The 21464-nt window shown below is 37.5% G+C and overlaps 2 protein-coding genes and 1 pseudogene across 6 annotated transcripts; 1 reads left to right on the top strand and 2 right to left on the bottom strand.

The window, feature by feature from the left end:
* Nucleotides 1-1747: 1747 nt before the first annotated feature.
* LOC103849662 lies at nt 1748-4960 on the bottom strand (annotated as a pseudogene).
* LOC103849663 lies at nt 4714-10534 on the top strand. Of its 3 annotated transcripts, none has more exons than XM_033287886.1 (3): nt 4714-5278; nt 5534-6519; nt 6588-10534. In XM_033287886.1, exons 2-3 carry the CDS (start codon nt 6059-6061, stop codon nt 7525-7527), a joined length of 1401 nt encoding a protein of 466 aa, XP_033143777.1. In that variant the 5' UTR covers nt 4714-5278; nt 5534-6058; the 3' UTR covers nt 7528-10534. The 3 variants fall into 3 exon arrangements, with proteins under 3 accessions (XP_033143777.1, XP_018511598.1, XP_033143776.1); XM_018656082.2 differs by having other exon boundaries at nt 4714-6519; nt 6588-7537; nt 7623-10513; XM_033287885.1 differs by having other exon boundaries at nt 4714-6519.
* Nucleotides 10535-21360, bottom strand: LOC103849633 (helicase-like transcription factor CHR28). Of its 3 annotated transcripts, none has more exons than XM_033287882.1 (12): nt 15989-21360; nt 15740-15809; nt 15343-15657; nt 14201-15257; nt 13886-13957; nt 13568-13645; nt 12582-13452; nt 12364-12494; nt 12017-12208; nt 11319-11810; nt 11011-11220; nt 10535-10913 (listed from the first exon to the last, which is right to left on the bottom strand). In XM_033287882.1, the coding sequence occupies exons 4-12, from the start codon at nt 14981-14983 to the stop codon at nt 10806-10808; spliced, it is 2937 nt and encodes a 978-aa protein (XP_033143773.1). In that variant the 5' UTR covers nt 14984-15257; nt 15343-15657; nt 15740-15809; nt 15989-21360; the 3' UTR covers nt 10535-10805. The 3 variants fall into 3 exon arrangements, with proteins under 3 accessions (XP_033143773.1, XP_033143774.1, XP_033143775.1); XM_033287883.1 differs by having other exon boundaries at nt 14201-15244; XM_033287884.1 differs by having other exon boundaries at nt 15740-15804.
* Between the last annotated feature and the right edge of the window lie 104 nt (nt 21361-21464).

Here is a 21464-nt window from a genome sequence, read left to right as displayed (position 1 = left end):
TCACCTCCACCTCCACCACCACTGTATCCACTTCCGTATCCATAACCACCACAACATCTACTCCAATAAACACTGCTACCTTCGTAACCCCCATTCTCATGTTTTCCATCTCCATCTCCTGGTTCTTTTTGCATGTCAGAATCTGTTTGAGTCTTGAGGGCTTCTTGGTTCTTACCAATAGGTGTGTTTGACGAACCAAATTATCACAAAGAAGATTGGATTTTTTTGGGTGTTCACAAAATCAATTGTATTGAATTGTTTTCTTTGGGGACGAGAGATAATGGGGTTAAGAATTTCACAACACAATTGGAAAAGTGCTTTTGTTTTTACATTTTTTTTTCTAAGAATCTCATTTTTTCATATAGTAAAACTCCAATTCGATACACAAAAGGGAAAACGAAGACTAAAATCTAGTCTCCGAGAGCAAAAATACTACACTGAAATGGGAAACATGTATCTACAAAAACACAATAAATCCAAACCAAACCCTAGATCGAATCAAATCTAAGCGCATGCATCTCATCGAAGATGCGAATAGAAAAGGGTCTCCAGATCAGGCGGCTAAAGTAACAGTTCCCCACCACCATTGATTTCTTCCTTGGCGGCAGAGGACAAACCAACGACATCGGAATCCTATACTTGGTGCTTCTCGGCGTTGTACACCCTTCATCCACCATCTCACTCGTCCTCTCCACCACCTCCTCCGCTTTTGATTTTATATTTTAAAATTCAAAATATAAATCAATAAAAAGTATTGTAATAAATGTTTTGGTGAAGTGTGTACATGGTTGAAAGATATATCTGTCAAACACCACATGGAAAGTGTGTACCAAATAGAAAGTCTTATTGTGTCATTCAATGACATGAATGTTTGAGATGTTTACGTATCAGGTTACTTTTCTATGTTTTCTTGCATGTTCACATACTTTGAAACTGAGGAGTACTTTTTCCCATACTTTAACTATTTCCCTTCCCATAAAGCCCTTCTGGTGGACAATTAAAGCTGACCGAACTGGAAGGTAGAAAGTAGTTTAGTTTTGTTTCATACTTTTTTGATAAATTTACGTGTAGACATACTTTTACTTGGACATATAACACGTTGGCATACTTTGGCCATGTGCAATACCTTTTCTTGCTCTATTGTCTCAATTGCCCCTAGAACCAGAACCAACTTGGTTACTCATTAAAAAAATATAAAAAGTAATATTTCTTTGGTATCCTAGTTATACATTAAAAACATAAAAAACCCATCATTTTCTCAGGACAGCACCTCTTTCACCCGAAGGCTTCTCTATCACACGAACCCTAAAACCATAGATTCTCACCTTCACCACCGTCAAAATATGAAAATCAAGAATTCTTAACTGGGTTTCAACAAAGCTGTCTGGTCTTCTTTGAAAATTAAAACAACCGAGTTGATGGTGTTGATGATGACTCTAGGGACTTTGAAATTACCGATGCGAGCTCCACCATCAGAGGACTATTATGCGTTGTATTGACATCAGCGGTGTCCTCCTCATAAAAAGATACCTGGAGGTCAAACTCTTTTTTAGTCGGACCATCTTCAACTATGATGAAGATGGTTCAGATATTACCATGTTGATGTGTCGCATGATGCATGTTCTTTCTTTGTCAGAAGTCGGATCCTCATGCGACAAAGGTAGGGCTGCTCCTTCTTCGTCTTTGGGGGTTTTTCTTGAGACTGATCCTGACACTTTTGATGTTTTTGTCTATGCTTTTGCTCTAGCTCTTTTTTTTTTATCAGATATGTTTAGCGGTTTGGGAATCACTTTCCCGTTGGTAAATGCTGCCATTAGTGCATCTTGAAGTTGCTTTCATTCTTTGGTATCGTGTTCGTTTGCCTTATGATAATTGCAGAATTTGGTCCCATTGTAGGTCTGAAGGGTTGGTCCGTCTACAAGTGCATCCCAAAGGTTCCACGGTCTATCAGGTGCTACTATAGCTGAGAATCAAGTTTCCGGTTCTCGGTGATGGAGTAGACAATTATCTTCTTATCCTTTTCGTCGTAGGAAGTATGTTGTCTAGGTTCCTGATAAGCATCAGCTGATTTCTCTACTTGCATCTTCGTCGCGTTATATTTTATTATGAAAGAATCTTTGTCATCTTCCATATTGATAAAATTGTTTGCACAATGAAGGGCATCCTCTAGTGTCATGGTTTTCTTGATGTACAGGTTGGCTCGAAAAGGGGAATTTATCCAAGGTGCATTGCACAGAGCTTCTATTGATGTGACGTCTGAAACGTGCACTTTGGAAAATAGTTTCTTGAATTTCTCAATGAATTCCCAGAGCCCTTCTTTAAGACCTTGAGACGCCTTTCATAGATCGGTTTCTTAAACTCCTTGTCAGATGAACATATAGTAATGTTTGAAGAACTCTTTTGATAGGTCGCTGAAGTTATCGATGGAGACCTCGGACAATCCAGAGAACCAGGTCAGTGCCGGTCCGTCGAGGTTTTCTACAAACAGCTTACAGTATATGGCATCCTTCTCCTCGTAGTATGATTGGCTATGCTGAACGCATTCATATGATCGCTAGGAATGGAGTCTCCTGAGAAGAATGGGATCCTTAGCTTGTCCGTATGGTGGATCTTAATGTTAGTGATTTTTTGGTAAAGGGGTTTATAAGGGTGTAGAAAAGACACGATTGAACTCGGGAGCCAAGCTTGTTACTTTATATATTCTTGAAGTGATAACATGCATTGTGCTCTGAAGTACGTCAATCTACTTGTTTGTTTCATGATCAGCTACCTAAATTGTAGGGTTATCGATTCAAAAGAGTTATCTTCTTGTTGTCTTAGGATAGGTGTCATTGGAAGTAGATGGTGCAATGGCAGCACTGATGACGTTAAGGCACTCATTAGTTGCTTTGTATGCTGTGTCTTGTTTAGCAAGACGTTCCATCTTATTTTTCATCATCTCCATCATGTTGGAGTTATCTATAGCCATAAGTGTTCTGCTTATGCAGGTAAGATAGTCACCGGTTCATATTTAATATTTCTTATCATTGCTTTCTAATTCCCCCACAGGCGGCGCAAATTGGTTAATCTGAATTTGGCATGAACTAGATGTTTACACGAATTCGATGGTGAATCATTTGAAATGCGTTTATTGATTGATCAAGAGACGAATTACAAAAGAAAAGACTAAGTTTCTGTGAAAAGATGATCAACTCGGCAAGAACAAGATAAATTATGAACTCTAATCGTGTAACAAGAAGTGTGTGCTTGTTAATAATGTTTTCTTGTCTTCGGTATTATCTTTTTTTATAGCCAACTACTTTGCTTTCGTCTCAAAATCAACATAACCTTTGACCATTTCTTGACCAAATGGATCGAGTTCAGTGTACTTGACTTTGTCTTAGGATCCATCTCCAACAAATGGGTTATTGATAATTTCACTTCTATAAATCAACTACCATCTATGTTGGTTGATACTTTCTGCAACGAAACATATTACATTGGACATAAAGACGGTTCAACATCAAGGAAAAGTTGTTACAATGGCTCTTATTAAACTGATGAGAAAGTATAAATCCGAAGTAACATAGGAGTTTCTCTTTGATATTCAGCAAAAAAATCCAGAGAAGTCATTTTGAAGCAAATCTTTTCAAGATTTTTTTAAAAAAAGGAATAATTGATATATTTAATATAGAATAGGGACACATGGCGAAATTAAGACTTGTCTATTAGTTATGCTGGAGCAATACCAACATCCAATCATGAGTTGACATGTGACAGTCAACGAGGAAAGAAAGAATGAGTTATTTAACAAGACATTTTTGTCTTTTTTACTGCATAAATAGACACATTCTGCTTTTAACATACAATTCATGAAACCAAAGAAATTTTTTGACCATTATGCCCTACAGTTAAGTGTAGTAGTTCACATGTACTCCAGTATCTACCACCATCATGACCTCCGCCACTGTATCCCCCATCGTCAAGTCTTCCACCTCCATTGTATCCAACACCACCGATGTATCCACCTCTGCATTCACCTCCACCTCCACCACCACTGTATCTACTTCCGTATCCATAACCACCACAACATCTACTCCAATAACCACTGCTACCTTCGTAACCCCCATTCTCACGTTTTCCATCTCCATCTCCTGGTTCTTTTTGCATGTCAGAATTTGTTTGAGTCTTGAGGGCTTGTTGGTTCTTACCAATAGGTGTGTTTGACGGAGCAAATTATCACAAAGAAGTTTGGATTTTTTTGGGTGTTCACAAAATCAATTGTATTGAATTGTTTTCTTTGGGGGCGAGAGATAATGGGGTTAGGGATTTCACAACACAATTGGAAAAGTGCTTTTGTTTATACATTTTTTTCTAAGAATCTCATTTTTGCATATAGTAAAACTCCAATTCGATACACAAAAGGGAAAACGAAGACTAAAATCTAGTCTCCGAAAGCAACAATACTACACTGAAATGGGAAACATGTATCTACAAAAACACAATAAATCCAAACTAAACTCTCGATCGAATCAAATCTAAGCGCATGCTTCTCGTCGAAGATGCGAATAGAACAGGGTCTCAAGATCAGGCGGCTAAATAAGAGTTCCTAATCACCATTAATTTTTTCCGCGGCGGCAGATGACAAACCAACGACATCGGAATCCTATACTTGGTGCTTCTCGGCGTTGTACACCCTTCCTCCACCATCTCACTCGTCCTCTCCACCACCTCCTCCGCTTTTGATTTTATATTTTAAAATTCAAAATATAAATCAATAAAAAGAATAGTAATAAATGTTTTGGTGAAGTGTGTACATAGTTGAAAGATGGGAAATTGGCTAATTCATGCATCAACAGAGCGCTCCGGTCCCGATCAGTACATTAACATGTTAGCTGTGCGAAAATATACATCAACACATTATTTTTTCAAATTTCATACATCAACACCCAAACAATAGTCTAATCATACATACACCCATTTTCCGTTATTGAGCCGTGACGGAAGCTGAGCTGTTCGTTTTAAACTAATTACGTGGCTTTTCTATAATATATTGCCACTATATTAATTTTAGAAAATAATAAAAATAAACCTTTAATGAGACGACGTCGTTTTCTAATTCCCAATAAAACAAAAAGAAATTGTTTCTCTTTCCCTTTCGACATAGGCAACTAGGTTCATGATAGAACATAAGAGAATTTGGTGAGAAATCAGAAGATATAACCAGAAGAAATCGAAAGCTAAATAAATAATCATAGGAAAGACCAGAGTGACATCAGCTTGAGATCTCCAAGATGAGGTACCTCTCTTTCTAAATCACCAACATTGGAATGTGTCTGAAACTCATATAAATTAGGAATTGTGAATCACGAGTTGAGAAATTCATGTTAACAATGTTAAATTCACACTATTAGAGTGTTGGGAACAAGAGTAGTCGAGATTAATTGTAATAAGCTGTGAAAACATATAATGCACATAAGGTGTTCGATTATATGTGTCAATGAAGTTGTTTTGTGTTCTTATGTCAAACTGATGTTGTTTTGTAATTTTTCAGTGGTGATATCGACGTCACTTTCATTGTAAACTATGAGGGGAGGTTTGAACAAAAAGAAGGAGCAACTTGCTATGTAGGAGGGAGAAGCCATTATCTACAATCTGTGCCTCACCGTTTGTTTAGCGGCCTTATTTCAGCTGAAATAGTAGATATGTATAAGCAAAAAATTTGGTACAAGCTGCCATACGAAGACATGAGTGATCTGAATGTCTTATGTGATGGAGGGAAAAATTTTCAGAACTTGTGTAGGGTTGCGCCATGGAATAATCTCATTGAGTTGTATATGGAGCACGAAAATGCTCACAGTGAGGATGAGGAGAATGCAAACAGAGGCTGTGAGAATGAGGCAGAGTCAAATCAAAAAAAAATGGTCAAGAATGTGTGGAAGCAATTGTTGCTGAGTTTGTCGATGAGGCAGAGGATAATGAAGCTCTTAGAGATACTCCTCCAAACTCGGATGATGAGGAAGAAAATATCGGTCGTGAGTATGAGAGATGGAGAAGAGGAAGTGGAGAGTTGAAGATCATGCAAGTTTTTGAGAGTATTACCGAGTTCAAGGAAGCTGTGTTGGAATATGTGTTGTTAGGAGGCTGGAATGTCAAATATACGAGATGGGGAAATGAAATTAAGGAGGGAAGATGTGCTGTAGTGGGTGATATTCCGTGTGGCTGGAGAATATATTGTTCACTCGAGAAATCAGTGCAGAAGTATATGGTGAAAACATATCAAGAAAAACACTCTTGTACCCCTGACGGGTATTGCAGATTACTAACTGACCAAGTTATTGCTGAGCTACTGATAAACAAGGTTAGAAATGATATGAAGTTGTCGCCGAGGATCATCCAAGACATCATCCAAGACCGCTACAGATTAACAGTCCTGCATGATATTGCTCGGAAGGCGAGGAAGAAAGCACTAGATATGATAAACGATGAGTTTGATCAACAATTTGCAAGGATGAATGACTACAAAGAGCAAAATCTTATGTAAGTTTTCTTGGTGACTTGTTTTGTTTATTAAGAGTATTATGTGAACTAACATTTGATTATCACAGATCGAATCCGGGTTCTACAGTTGATCTGGTCACGACAACTAGAGAGGATGGAGTTGAAATCTTTGATAAATTTTATGTCTGCTTCGAAGCACTTAGGACAATATGGCGAGCTCACTGTCGCCCTATTTTTGGGATCGATGGTTGTTTTTTGAAGTCATCATCAGCTGGACAACTGCTTGCAGCAGTAGGAAGAGATGCGAACAACCAAATTTATCTTGTTGCGTGGGGAGTTGTTGACGTTGAGAGCGCTGACAACTGGAAATGGTTCATTCAACTATTGAAAACCGACTTGAACCTTGAAGATGGTGATGGTTTTACACTGATTTCAAACACAATAGCTGCTGAAGACGAAGAACGCAGCAAATGGTGTAAGAAACGCACTCCTGGCCCAAATGGTGTTTCTGAAGTGTCTGAAAAATCAGTATCTTACTCGGTCAATATCGAGAGCAGAACATGTACTTGCAGAATGTGGGATGTCACAGGGATTCCGTATCCGCATGCACTGAAGGTCTTTGTGGATAAAAAATTAAAAGCGGAGGATTATGTGGCCGATTGTTACTTGACCACTACTTGGAAAAAGCAGTATAGCAACCCTATCTCTCCTGTTGAAGGGATGAAATTCTGGAAGGAAGCTACTGGTCCTGAACTTGACCCGCCACCTAGAGACAATGACAAAGGTAGAAAGAAGAATCCACAGAAAAGGAAGAAAGGAATTTACGAGTCTCCTACTAAAGGAAAAAAAGTATCTAGGCACTTGAAGGTGATTCATTGTTATCGATGTGGTATGGCTGGGCATAATGCGCTGCATTGTAAGTATGATGGAGTCCCTAACAAGCCGAGGAAGGTTTATCCGAGGAAGAAGAAACACCCATCACAAAGTGAGTCAATGTCATTTGACCAAGGTGAAGCTCCAGGACCAAGTCAGCCAATGCAAACATGACTAACTTCAGGTTTCTTCTTCTAATCACAATTCAGTCATCATAAACAAAAAAATGTGAGAATCTTGTAACAACCCTCTTTTTGGTTCTTTTTTAGGTTCTCATGTATTTTCAAGAACAAGGCAACCTAAAGTTTGATGATAGTTTTTGGTGCTTTAGGTGTATTTAGGAAGCGGCTTAGTAAAGAAAATGTTGGTTTTGGGTGTTTTAGACTTTTATCGGCTTCTTTATGTGTGACTTATGATGTTGTTATATCTAAATCTAAAACTTATTATGTTATGACAATCTTGTGTTTCAAAACTTCTTATGTTTTGACTATTTTGTGATTCAAGACAGTAGATAATCTTAAAAATCAACAATCCGAATATCATATTACAAGACAAATTCATAATACAAGCCGTTAACACTTGGAAAAACCAACAATCCGAAAATAGCAAAAAACAAACAATCCGACAAGCACATTCATTCCAGTCTTCCACATAACTACATAGCAAAATAGTAATACCCAATCATCATTCCAACTCCACAAATTACCATCTTTTTCAAGGTCTTCACATCTTTCTCATACCCATGAACCAACTCTTTCATCTCTTTTATCTCATTCCCAAATCCAGTTAAAGCATCAGTCAAATCTTCAATCTTTTTGTCATAGCTTTTTATTAGATCTTCGCATCTCTGATTTTGAAGCTCGAAATGGCCGAACTTTTCATCAAACAAGCTTTTCATATCCTCAATTTCTTCTACAGCTGCTTCATATGTCCATTTAAACAGATGATTTTTATCCTACACAAGAAAATCATTCACTTTAGCTAAATAAAACCAACTCAAATCAGACAGCCATGGAACAGAGACAATATTTTTTTTTACCTCTTCACTACCATTAGGACAGCCATGGAAAAGTCTTCATGGGTTCTTGATGGTTTTTGAAGTATAGATCACAAAGCCTGCTCCACATTTCTTACAAAATCTAGGAAACCCTCTTTCTCTTTCTTTCCTGCGGCTCCAGTTTGTGCTCATGGCTGCTCAATCCGAACTCAATTAAACAACCTAGAAATACACCTAAAACTTCATTGGAGACTAAATTGTGACTGTTACATGTACCATAGGAGGACTTAGGGTTCGATGAGCTCGACATTCGTGATTCTCTCTCTCAGACTTCTACTCTTTTCTTTCTGTCGCGGTTTAGGGTTCAATGAGGAAGAAGATGTTTTTTTGTTTCTGAAAACGTCAAAACGACGCCGTTTTCTATTAATGTTTCTGTAATTTTTTTTGGTCGGAAATTAATGTTTCTGTAATATATCCACCGTAATTATCCTTTAAAACCACGTAATCACACGTTAACTCCACGTAAGACACTGTAAACGATAAACTAACGGAAACACAATAAATGTATGATAAGACTATTGTTTGGGTGTTGATGTATGAAATTTGAATAAATAATGTGTTGATGTATGTTTTCGCACAGCGGACATGTTAATGTACTGATCGGGACCGGAGCGCGCTGTTGATGCATGAATTAGCCGATTTCCCGTTGAAAGGTATATCTGTCAAACACCACATGGAAAGTGTGTAAAATAACAGAACAAAAATGGAAGGGTAAAATAATATACTAATAGTACAGCAAAAAAAAGTAGAGTTGTTTACGTATCAGGTTACTTTTCTATGTTTTTTTACATGTTCACATACTTTGAAACTGAGGAGTACTTTTTTCCTTACTTTAATTATTTCTCTTCACATAAAGCCCTTCTGGTGGACAATTAAAGCTGACCGAACTGGAAGGTAGAAAATTGTTTAGTTTCATACTTTTTTTGCTGTGTTATTAGTATATTACTTTACCCTTCTATTTTTGTTCTGTTAATTTTTTGTTGTTGAAATATATATAGCTAATTTATTTGATATAATAAATTGTAATTTTTTATTCTCATCCAATTTGATATATATATTTTTAATTTTAATATTATACTGAAAATATATGTATCTGCAAATTGTTGACGTGACCAAGATTTGTGGTCAAGTAGTTTTGTGGTAATGGTCAAGTAGTTTTATGGTTATATATGTTTGATTTGAATTGATTGATAGATGTGAACGCATAAAACTGGTCAAGCAATATGAAATTTTTGAACAGTGGTAGTAGTGATAGTGTAGGTTATGGAGATGTGGATCCAATGGTTAGAGGATATGACCTTCGAAAAGGGGAGATGTGGATAGAGTCGGTGTGGTCATGAATAGCAGATGAAAATGATTAAAGGTGATACGGTCATGGATCGTCTTTCAGGATTTTTATACGGCGGCCTCCGCTGCGACGAAAGGGGATCTCCGTCAATCACTACCGGAGGTTCAGAATTAAAATGGAAGAGGTAGGCTCAGATTCGTCATACCTTAAAGAAGATCAGACAACTTTGTTGAAACCCAGTTAAGAATTCTTGATTTTCATATTTTGACAGTTGTGAAGGTGAGAATCTATGGTTTTAGGGTTCGTGTGAAAGAGAAGCCTTCGGGTGAAAGAGGTGTTGTCCTGAGAAAATGATGCGATTTTTATGTTTTTAATGTGTAACTAGAATACCAAAGAAATATTACTTTTTATATTTTTTAATGAGTAACCAAGCTGGTTCTGGTTCTAGGGGAAATTGAAACAATAGAGCAAGGAAAAGTATTGCACATGGCCAAAGTATGCCAACATGTTATATGTCCAAGTAAAAGTATGTCTACACATAAATTTATCAAAATTATTAGCAATCGTTTTCTAGTGCATTGCTTTTTGGTATGGGTTGACAATCTTAGTTATATGTAAACTGGAAACAGTTATTCAAATCCTAATCTGATTAATAATTTTTGCCAATTAGCAATAAAGACATGTCCTGTTTAAAATGCTTAAACATGTTTTTATCAGATCCGCTAAAACTCCATCTATATCTAACTTCTATTTGCCTAAAACAGAAATTTTTAAAAACAATTTGTGAAAACTACTAATAGCAATGAACGAGAAAAGAAGTAAAAGCTATCATTCAGTGACAAAAAAAAAGAAGCTATCATTAACCTGACGGACCAATCAATATGTACTCTTACAATGAGTGATTCAAAAGCAAAAGACTCTTAATGTCTTCATTGCAATACCTAAAAGTCTAAATAGAATCGTAACCAATCAAATTCAGTTTTTTCTATTTCCATATTCCCATACCTGTAGTCAGTTAAACCAAGAGTTTCCTCCTCCATAAACTGCACAAAGACAAAAGAAAGAACCTATCATATGTACCCACGCACTAGCCGAAAAGAGCTCTCATTAATCTGCCATAAACAGATAGTTCAAGTCCTCCACGGTGAGATGAGACTGTCTGCTTCCCTTTTCATCTTCACCAAATGCAGAGGCCACCATCATTCTCTTCTTTTGCTGCATTGACAAAACTTGTTCAGAGATCAATTGCGAGAAATGTCTTGAAAGGCTTACTGAGAAATAAAAGAGAACCAAGTCAACCAATTCCACATACCTGAAGGGCTAATATGTGATCTTCCACTGTATCTTTTACTGTGAATCGAACCACTGTTACTGGTCGTGTCTGTCCTATGCGATGTGCTCTATCAAGAGCCTGATCCTCGGTTGTTTGGTTCCACCACAAGTCTAGCATTAGAACATGACACGCTGCTACCATGTTCAGTCCGAGACTAGCAGCCTTGAGTGACTTGATCATTACAGTAACCTACAAATTCAATCAATCAACATATCATATGTCTTGGCATATCATAACAAACAAGCCAACCCAAATCTTCAAGATTTCATTAACTGCAATGTATATACCTCAGGCAGAGTGTTGAAATCTTGCACTACTTTATCTCGAGCAGCAACTGACATTGTTCCATCGAGCCTTCTATATTGAATACCCGATCTTATAAGAGAAGCTTCAAGTAGGTCCAGCATCTTTGTCCACTGAGAAAAACAAATGGCCTTTTCTCCAACAACCTTAACTGGAATTACAGAAAGATTCGAGTCCCCTGATTTTTGAGAGATCTGATTCATATATGTCGAATCCTGTGGTCTAGCAAGTGACTGTAAGATCTCCAGAGCAGCCTTGATTTTAGATGACTCATATGGAAGACCTTCAGAACAAGGGTCAACAGTCTCGACATGAACAACTGATGAGGCACTATCATGCATGGAAGGCACAGTAGCAAGTCTGCTATTGCAGTTTACATTCGGGCATATATTATTATCGCCCGTAAGGCACTCATAAAAGCACTGCTTACAGAAAACGTGACCACAGACTGACACAACAGCATCCTCAGGTGAATCCTGCAGGTAAAGTAGAGAGATAGATTAAAAACTAGTCGAGATATCTATAGTATGGTTTGACAGCAAGAGATAAGATAACAACTCAAGGATCTGCATTTTGATTTTTAACATTCACTCATGCTTCAGGACTTCCCTTTCACATTCAACAGGAAATAAAAAAGGAGAAAACAAGTAGTCTGATAATTAACTAGACAAAAGAATCTTACATTGCAGATACCACAAATTTGCAATGAAGCTTCTGATAAATTCTCCTTCTTAGCTAATCCGAGCGAGGATTCCCAAGTAAAAATGTATTCACCTTTAACGAGAAGAGGGTGATCACAAGCTTGGCGAAGACGCAAGAGCATCAACAAAATATTTACATAATTTTGCTTTACTGTCCCGGCTTCTTTATATTCCTGATAAAAGAATAGAAAACTTCAAACATTGATATGGGTAAATAAAATTTTAAGAGCATAACAACACACAACTCATGGTATATTGCGAAAACTTATAAGCAAACAAAAACGTAGTCCACCCTCCACATAGGGACATACATAGTAAACAAACATACCTGGAAGTGATCACGAGATGTGTGCTCCAAGTTGGAGTAGAAATCACGTTCCTCCTTAGTGAATTCAACTTTTCTCAACTCAATAGACTTAGGAAGTAAAGAGATTATGGGTTTCCCGTCAATAAGTGAACCTAATGTGTTAACCAGTTAAAACCCATAAAAGACAACCTTAGATGAAAATTAAAGCAATTTGGCTTCAATATCAGCAGTAGACTGACCTTTAGTTCGGCGAAGCATCACTGTTTTAAGGATAGCCTGCAGCTTCTGATATCCTTTCACCGGGATCTTAGCTACAGGGTTCTTAATTGAGTTACAGAATAAAACGTAAGAAGAATAAGGATCATATTTGAGAAACCGGAAGTAGCTGTAGAGATCATCGATTGAATTCTGGATTGGAGTACCAGACAAACACCACCTCCGTTTAGCACGAAGGCCCCAGCATGCTCTTGCAACTTGGGTCTTGTGATTTTTAATGCTCTGTGCATCATCCAGAACAACTCTGAACCAGGAAACTTTTGCAAGAGCGCCCGACTGAGCCTCAACCGATGCGCGATCAAGACGTTTCTTCTTCTTTGAGCTCTTCTTTTGAGAATCGGGAGGATATTTCCTTTTCTTGTTTGGGCAAAGGCCAGCAGCTGCACCTTCACCGTTACGTACATCATCCTTCTCTTCATCCTCGTCATCAACAAGAGGCTGCTTTGGCACTTCCATGCTCACGATAGAATATGCGGTAACCACAACATCATATTTTGCCAACTCATGAGGATCCTTTGTTCTGCCGGACCCATGGTATACAAGTACAGAGAGATTCGCTTCACTAGTAACCTTCTTGCGCAATTCATCACCCCACTGTCGCATAACACTAGTGGGACAGACAACAAGCTTTCCAGCATCTGGCCTCCCCTTCACCTTACCCACACAATTTCCAACAACTTCCTTGCTCCTTCCATTGGGTTTTGAGGACGCACATTCTCCACCCTCGCTTTCTAAGTCAAAAAATTCTTTCTTGATACTCTCTTCACATGCTCGGGAAGGTGTAGACCGTTCCTTTAGTATGAGTGCTATGGTGGAAATTGTCTTCCCAAGTCCCTGCAAAAGAAAATTAAACCAAGATACAAAGGAAAACATTAAGAAACTTGACAGAATTTTAGCTTCATGTTTGTTAACCACTGACATGAAAAAGGTCACAACAAAAGACAATAACCTGATCATCTACAAGAATTCCTCCCGAACAAGGTGAGCCAGTTGTCTCCTTATTGGCCATCCATGACAATGCAATTCGCTGTCGAGTAAGAATTATGAAAGAGTCAAAGTAAGTATATCTACTATCATTAACAAAAACAAATAACCTTCAAGCTGAAAAATCCTATCAACTGAATAGTATTCCATTCCTCATTTCTGGGCCAAATTTCCACAAGTAAACATACAGTACGTTCAGAAAGTACACGAGGCCATTAATTTCTCAGCGTGCTTTTTTGGACATCTACAGGGAGTGTTTGAATTTTGATAGTTTCGTACATACCTGATGTCTCATAAGCGGAACTGCCAAGACACCGTCAGGAAGACTTGCTTCAGCATTAGGAAGAGAGAGATCCTGTCATATCAGACAATGTCAGTAGACCTAATGAGTCTGAGGTTAAACCAAGAATAAAGGCTAATACGGAACTGTCATTAATTGAAATCTTGCAACACATCCAAATAACAGAAGACCATCAGGAACCTCAATACATAAAACATTCTCAGCTAAATCATGTGCAGAGTTGCAGAACATATTTTTAACAGAAATAAATATATAGTCGGTGCTTGTGAGAGTCAAACAGAATCAATAGCTGCTAACCTGCAATGCAGCTTGATAGATCATATTTTCTTTGTTTGACTGGAGTCTCGTGCCTCCAGGTTGATTAAAAGTATGAGCACTAGAAGAATATTGTGAAGAAATCACCGGACTTTTCATAGCTAGAGGTCGATATGGGTTTGCAGATTGACCATTAGTTTCTATTATGCAGACGTCAGAATCATCATCACTGTCAGATATATATTCTGAAGAAACAATTTGAACTGATTCAAAGCTTCCGTTTGAGAAATTATAATCACTGCTCCTTGCTTGAATATGTTCTTGGTTTCCTTGTTGTGTCGGAGAGTTTAAATACCCATTGATCTGTGTCGCTGGGCTCGGATCTGCTGCAACATATTGCAAACATGCATTTGAATCATAAAATTTATTGGAGTTGCCACTGTCTTTACTAGGGAAACTAGTTTGCTGTGCCATAAATGCGAATCCTTCTTCAATATATGTTTGATAGGACACTGTACAGCCAGATGCACCAGACCACCAATGGCTAGTTTCCCCTGGTGCATAAACGGGGTCCATAATACTTTCTTCCTTCCGAACTGAACTGTAAACCACTTTCTCTGATTCAGCCTCTGTCTTAACCTTCACACGGGCAGATTTACCATCAGCTAAGTGACTGTCAAAATCATTGTAAGGTTTGCCGCAGGGAAGAGAAAATGAAGGATTACTTTCACACTTGAAACCGATCCCTCTGGCACCGGATAAATCAACAACAGATTTCCTGTCTAAAGATCCGCTATCTACTCTCCCGTGTCTATCAAAAATCATCCGGCTGGCATCATCCGACTCACACTCACTCACTCCACTATCAGCATCATTCACAGCTTCTTCTTTATTGGGAAAGAACTGAAAGGCAAAATTGGGGGTATGTTCTGATGATGATGCACTTGTGTTGTAGCAATTTTGTGCAGAAGAGATACTGTTATCGGCACCGTCGCTGAGAGTGTTGGACTCGCAACAAAACCAGTCATGGTAGAGGAATTATGAGCATCTCCATATCCAGGAACTTCCTCGAAAAACGTTGTGGGGCTGCACGACGTCACTGCCATATGATATGATGTAACATCAATGAGGAATATGGAAATTAACAACATGTAGATGAAATTTTTAGAAGATAAAGTGCATACATTTGGAATCAGTTATCACGTCATCGTGATTGGATAGAGTGTCAACGTTACAGTTCAGGGGAGGGAAGGAGACGTTGCCAGCATGGTCAGAGAAACAAGTATTGTATCTGTCCATGGAACCAGAAGATACACTACTAGTCATCTCAGATTGAGCTACAGGATGCCCATCCTGGCTCACTGGAAACCAATCTTTAAGACTTGCAGAGCAAGTACGAGCAGGTGAAGGACTAAGGCCAGGGGCAACTTTCACATGGTCATCAAATGTCAAGTTATATGAATCCCGAGAAGGTAACCAATCATCAACCATCTGAGTTCCTAAATAAATAAATAAAAAAAAAGTCATTAAATATAGAAGTAGCAAAACACCATTCAGTTGATATGATTTAGAGCAACTAACCATTTTGCAAGTGTGAATTCTTGAGCTCGCCAGGAGAAGAAGCAGCTGGAGATGAATTATCTTGGCTACCCTAAAGAAAGTCACTCAAAAGTTTAGTTTCAATATTTTTTTTAAAAAAAAAGCCACTACACCATCTACAATTCAAAAACTATTTATCAGCATTCAAATAAAAATACAAAGTAGATGTTTGTAATGCAATTGAAGTCTGAATTAATTTCGTGTAATTTTCAAAATTCTCAAGCTCCCTACCTCAGCAGAATCGGGCTTCTCATCTAGAATCCGATAAATCATTTCGATGTCAATAGTGAGATCCTTATCGTCGTCTTCAAACTTGAAACCACCATCAAAATCATCTCTCACGGCAAACACTGAACCCTCATCACCCATCACGAAAAAAAACCCTAATCCGGGGGGAAAACAAACCCTAAATCGGAAAACACGGAACGAGAAATCAACAGTCATGCGGAATTATCATCCTAGAGAACTAATCAATCAATCAATTTTGTAGATCCGGAGATTGGGGGTGTTCAAAGAAGGCTTGTGAATATTGGTTTTTGAAGGGGACGGGAATTTTCGAGGAAAGGTAGAGAGAGAGCAGTTAGTTGGTCGGTCTATAAAAAACGAGACTTTTCTCACGACCCCGACGGACGGTGGTTGCTTTCTTTTTTTGGTTTTCTCCCAATTGGAAAAGGTAGAGAGACTTCTTCACACTCAAATAAGGATCGGTCCTGCAGATCTTTTCTTGCTTTGTTTATTTATTTTTACATTTTTCATTTTATTTTTATTTTATTGTTAATGCATAAAGCATGGTTAATAATAAATATTATTATGGGTTTGATTAGTGACCAAAAAACGAAGAAGAACAAAGTATTTCTTAACATTTCCAAAAAAATTACCATTCAAAAGGAATAGTTTTTTTTCTATTTTTTTATTCTTTTTATTGTCAAAAAATATTGAATAAATTTATTTCTCACTAAATATGATAAAGAATCATTTTTCTTCACTATTCTAATAATTTTATTCTTTTCTGTTTCTTTTTTATTTGTTTCCAATATTCTTGTGAAGGTTATCAGTTAGACTCTACATTATTATATGCGCCGTCATACTTTCGTTTCTTAAGTGTTTTTTTTTTTTGCTTAACAGTAAGTTTATTGTTAAAGAAAATGACAAAATTCGACAAAAATTGGAGGGGAAATCGAAGTTTGACTTTAAAAAACGAGAAGAAAAATGAAGGGTATTCAAGTTATGGAGATCTGTTTTTTTTTTTGTCAACATGGAGGTCTGTTTTAATGGTTGTGTATCTATGATTTTTTTTATTGAGTGAATTAATTTATTTGCTGTTTTTATTTGTGTGAGAAAAGGTTACTTAATTTAAATAATCAAATAATTTATTAAATATTAAACATATAAAAAGTACTTTACCTCAGAAGAAACTCAAATAAGAAAAAAAAAACAAATTTAATGATTTTAATAGTTAGAAGAAATTAGTTAGGTCTGAAATTGCTTAGACATTTACCGATTTAGCTTGTGTTTGGGAAAGTATAGAGTATTTGGTTTATCAAAAGAAGAGTAGTCATTGGTTGAAATGCATATGATGGAAGGTTTTATAAATCAAAACTACTGATAAACGGCTGGTTTGGATCATTGATTAAAAGATGTAGAAGGTTTTGTACTTGGGAGCTGGATCATGTAAACATGGCAAGGTGGACTGGTCTAGATACCTCTTTAGGGAAAACATGTTTGAAGACACTTAATTTTCAAAAGATTGCAAACAATTTAATTTTTTAATAATCCTATGTTCTAATATGTATTGCATCAATTCTCAATGAATATAGTTTTTCTTTTCTAAGTTACAAAAAAACTAATGAAGATCCAAACGTTAAAAAAAATCATATTTCTATTCATTTTTAATATGTTAGTTAGATGATTTTCCACTTGCATGATATTTATATAATTTGGAAAGAAAAAACTAGAAAAGATTGGTCATTACATTTAAATGGAACAAGTTATTTTTTATATTTGTTGATAATTTCTCTAAAACACACGCGTTTATTATCTTATGTTTGAATACCATAGTTATTCATTAAATCATAATTGTTAGAGACTTAAAGTTTCTTTTTATTGAAACTTAGAGACTTAAAGTTTCTAATGTCACTGTTATTGTGGTGGGAGACAATGTGCAAAGAGAGTCGTTGTCGGAGTCGGATCCCTCCACAAAATCTAAGACGCCGGTTTAAGTTAGCGGCTCCCGAACAAATAACCACTACGGCTCAGCCTTTCGCTCAGCACCACATAAGCGCATCGGATTGGCCCAAAAAGAGATCAAACGGCCCGATTGTTCGGCCTGACCACAATACAGTATAAGAAAACAAAAGATCAACGACGGGGTATTCCTCGTGAGTTCATCGTAAAAGAGGCTTTACGGGGAATTAGCGAGGAAATACGTTTCGACGTTACTCGTTCGTCGTAACGCATATTTCCTCGCCAATTCGTCGTAAGTTAGCGAGGAAAAGATTTTGTCGTAAAGACGAAGTACAAGACAACGTAAATATTCCACGTAAGGAGATCGCTATATTTCCTCGTAAATACCTCGAAAGGTGTTGCCCGTAAACTACACGTAAATATCTCGAAAGTATTTCCTCGTAAAGTACACGTAAATACCTCGAAAGTATTCATCATAAAATACTCGTTTATCTTTTCTCGTCATTTCCTCGTAAAAGTTTCCTCGTAAAATACTCGTTTATCCTTCCTCGTCATTTCCTCGTAAACTTTCCACGTAAAAAAGTCGTAAATTAGCTACGAATTTACTTCGTTTTTTATTTTACAGAATTTAAAAATATAATTAAAAAATAATTAAAATTATTTAATTTATTAATAAAATTATTATTTTTTAAATCAATACCAAAAAATTTTATATATAAATAAGTTTTGAATTTATAATACAACAACCAAAAAAAAAGAACTAAGAGTCGTTCATCGTCTGGTAGAATTATCACTCCTCCTCTCTACATCTGCATCGGCATGTGTGTCGGATGATGACTCGCCTGGAATGGGATTTTATCGTCGCATGTTCCTCAACAAGGACTCCCATTCCGGATTTGTGGTCGTTACAACGTCCAAGAAGCCCTCGAGTCCACCCACACGAGCTGTGAATGCATATCGTGTCGAGTCCAACTCATTACGCAGCTGAGTGGACTCTTTACGCAGCTAAGTGACTTCATCTTCCCGTGTCTGACCATAAGACGATGTCGCTCTCGGAACATCGTTGACGGAACCAATCCCCAACGTACGTCCCTTTTTCTTAGGGACAACCTTAAAAACAAAAAATAAATATTGTTAATAAAAATTTAAAGTTAAATTAAATGAATAATAAAAAAATTAAAATTTTTAAAAATTTACCTCCTCGTAAATCTTATCCACCTCAAGTGTGGATAAGGTGACGGGTAGTCTGTCGGTGGATTGCTGGGTCAGCTGGATCTGGCGGTCGTCAACCTGAGCAACCAAGTCGTTGAAGATTTGCTCGGACTTGCCATCTAGAAATCGGCCCGCCTTATTCTTGTGAGTGCTCTTGTAAAGTTGCATTAGAGACGGGAGTTGTCCCATCTCTTTGGCCTAAAAACATTTAAGAAAGTTAGAATATACATATATATATATATATACATATATATTAAAAAATTAATTAAATAAAATATTTAATTATCATTTTCAAACGGACACCGGTGTGGAGTTTTTGGCCCGTAGAGTGAAGCATCGGCCCATGGCCGTGCTCATCTACCATGTTACGGGAGGCAGAGCAAGACTGGGCGATTCTGATGGACTCAGGATCCCGCCAATAACGGATGAGGCCATCCCACACATCCGTGGTGAGCTCAGCGGGTTTGCCACGCTCATACCCCCTTCACGATCCAGTCACCCTTCCGGTTGGAGACCGTGTCCAACAAGCACACTTTCGCCTTCGCGTCAAACACATTCCTCAACCTCTCATTGACCCCTATGGACCAATGATATTTTTGCTGTAAAAAAAATTGTCAACTTTGAAGAACCAAGCTTTATATAATAAAAAAATAATAATTATATATATATATATATTTAATTATCTTTCATTTTGGATTTTAAAAAAAAAAGAAAATTACTATCAAATACTTTATGTTAGGTATCTTTCACATGGAAGGTGGATCGAACCTGAAATGTGGTGACATCCCAAGCCCTTCACCTTACCCCTTGACCACAAGCTCTCCGTCCAATTTCTTTAAAAAAAAAAATTTGAAACTGGCTTTCTATTAAATTTTTTTTTTGTATTCTTTGGGTTTATATAAAACACCCTTACAGAGACCCATATTGAGCTTGAATCTACAGCCCAAACCAAAACAATATTTCTATTAACCCAAACCAGACCAAAAATTGCAGGAAAAACCCAAGGGCAAGAAAGGCCCAAATGGGGGCTGAAAACCCTAGATACCAAAACAGACGTGCCACCGCCACTTTGACAAGAAGAGCTCCCCTGCAAGAAAACTCCAGGAGCACGAACGCCAACCATAGCCGAGAGAACTCCTACGGGGGCAGATCCATAGTCCCCAAGCAGATCTACGACCTAAGGCGACATCCGGCGAGCTTCCTCCACAGCCCACAAGACTCCGCCCCACACACGCGACTTCAGGGCCACCACTCCACACGCAGCGTCAAACACCACCTTCGAGAGCACGATACGCCAAGAGGAGAGATAGAGATAACGGGAGCAACCAGAGCCGTCCTCAAGCCACCGGAGAGCCACCCAAGCCTCCTTACTCCTCTGACGCCAAACCAATCACCACTGGTATAAAGGTTTAGACTTTCGATTCGCAGAAGCAAAACAGGCAGAGGCGAGAGGCCTCTCACCTATGTAGCACCGAGACGGATACGGGGACAGAAACGGGGACGGAATCGGGGACGAGAAACGGCAAAACTAAAAATGTAAAGATACGGGTACGGCATATATATGTGTATAAAAAAATATATAATATCTATAAGTTTAAACTATAAACAAGTCAAACTATAAATTTCAACGTAAAAGTAGAGCAAAGAACATAAATTCACAACCATAAACTAAAAAACAGAGCAAAGAACATATAGACACGATCATAGAGTTAACAAAACAGAGAACATTTGATATAACCACGAGCAGTAACCATTAGGTAATTAAAATATTGGAGTTATAATAGAGAAACGTCACGGAAACGTTTTCTCGCCGTCCCGGCCGTGTCCCCGTCTCGGAAACGTAACGGGTACGTGAGACGGCTATGAATTGCCGTCCCCGTGCTTCATAGCCTCTCACACCATCGGAGCTGACGGCGGAGAGACACAGGGAGTTAAGACTAGCGGCGCCTAAGGTTTTGTTCTCTTTTTAGAGAGAAGGTAGAGAAAATAGTCTTTTTCTACCTACCCTATTTAAAAAAAAAAAATTCTTTTGAAGGCATATGTATTCAGTTAGTTTGATTTATCTGTTTAAGATTTTTTTTTTTTTTGGTTAGCTCATTTTACAAAAAAAAATAATAATAATAAACCAACATTTATTTGGTTTTTGGTTGAATTCTGATTAACTTTGGTTAAATTCTGAATAAGTTTGGTAAAACTTAGATATTCCGGTTAAATTTAGGTATTTCAGTTAGTTTAGCTTGTTTTAAATTCAAAATTTTGGATCTGATTTTAGTTTGGTTTGAAAAATTGTAAATTTTGGTTAGAGGAATGA

Source organism: Brassica rapa, chromosome A03, assembly GCF_000309985.2.
Source record: "Brassica rapa cultivar Chiifu-401-42 chromosome A03, CAAS_Brap_v3.01, whole genome shotgun sequence".
NCBI classification, from domain to species: domain Eukaryota; kingdom Viridiplantae; phylum Streptophyta; class Magnoliopsida; order Brassicales; family Brassicaceae; genus Brassica; species Brassica rapa.
This window is presented reverse-complemented; position numbering and strand designations above follow the sequence as displayed.

Coding starts and splice junctions, on each gene's coding strand:
- LOC103849663 (XM_033287886.1), top strand. CDS start 6,059: ATGCAAGTTTTTGAGAGTATTACCGAGTTCAAGGAAGCTGTGTTGGAA. Junction 6,520..6,587: donor TACAAAGAGCAAAATCTTAT/GTAAGTTTTCTT, acceptor TGATTATCACAG/ATCGAATCCGGGTTCTACAG.
- LOC103849633 (XM_033287882.1), bottom strand. CDS start 14,983: ATGATTTTTGATAGACACGGGAGAGTAGATAGCGGATCTTTAGACAGG. Junction 13,646..13,885: donor TTCCGCTTATGAGACATCAG/GTATGTACGAAA, acceptor CTTACTCGACAG/CGAATTGCATTGTCATGGAT. Junction 13,453..13,567: donor GAATTCTTGTAGATGATCAG/GTTATTGTCTTT, acceptor TTTCTTTTGCAG/GGACTTGGGAAGACAATTTC.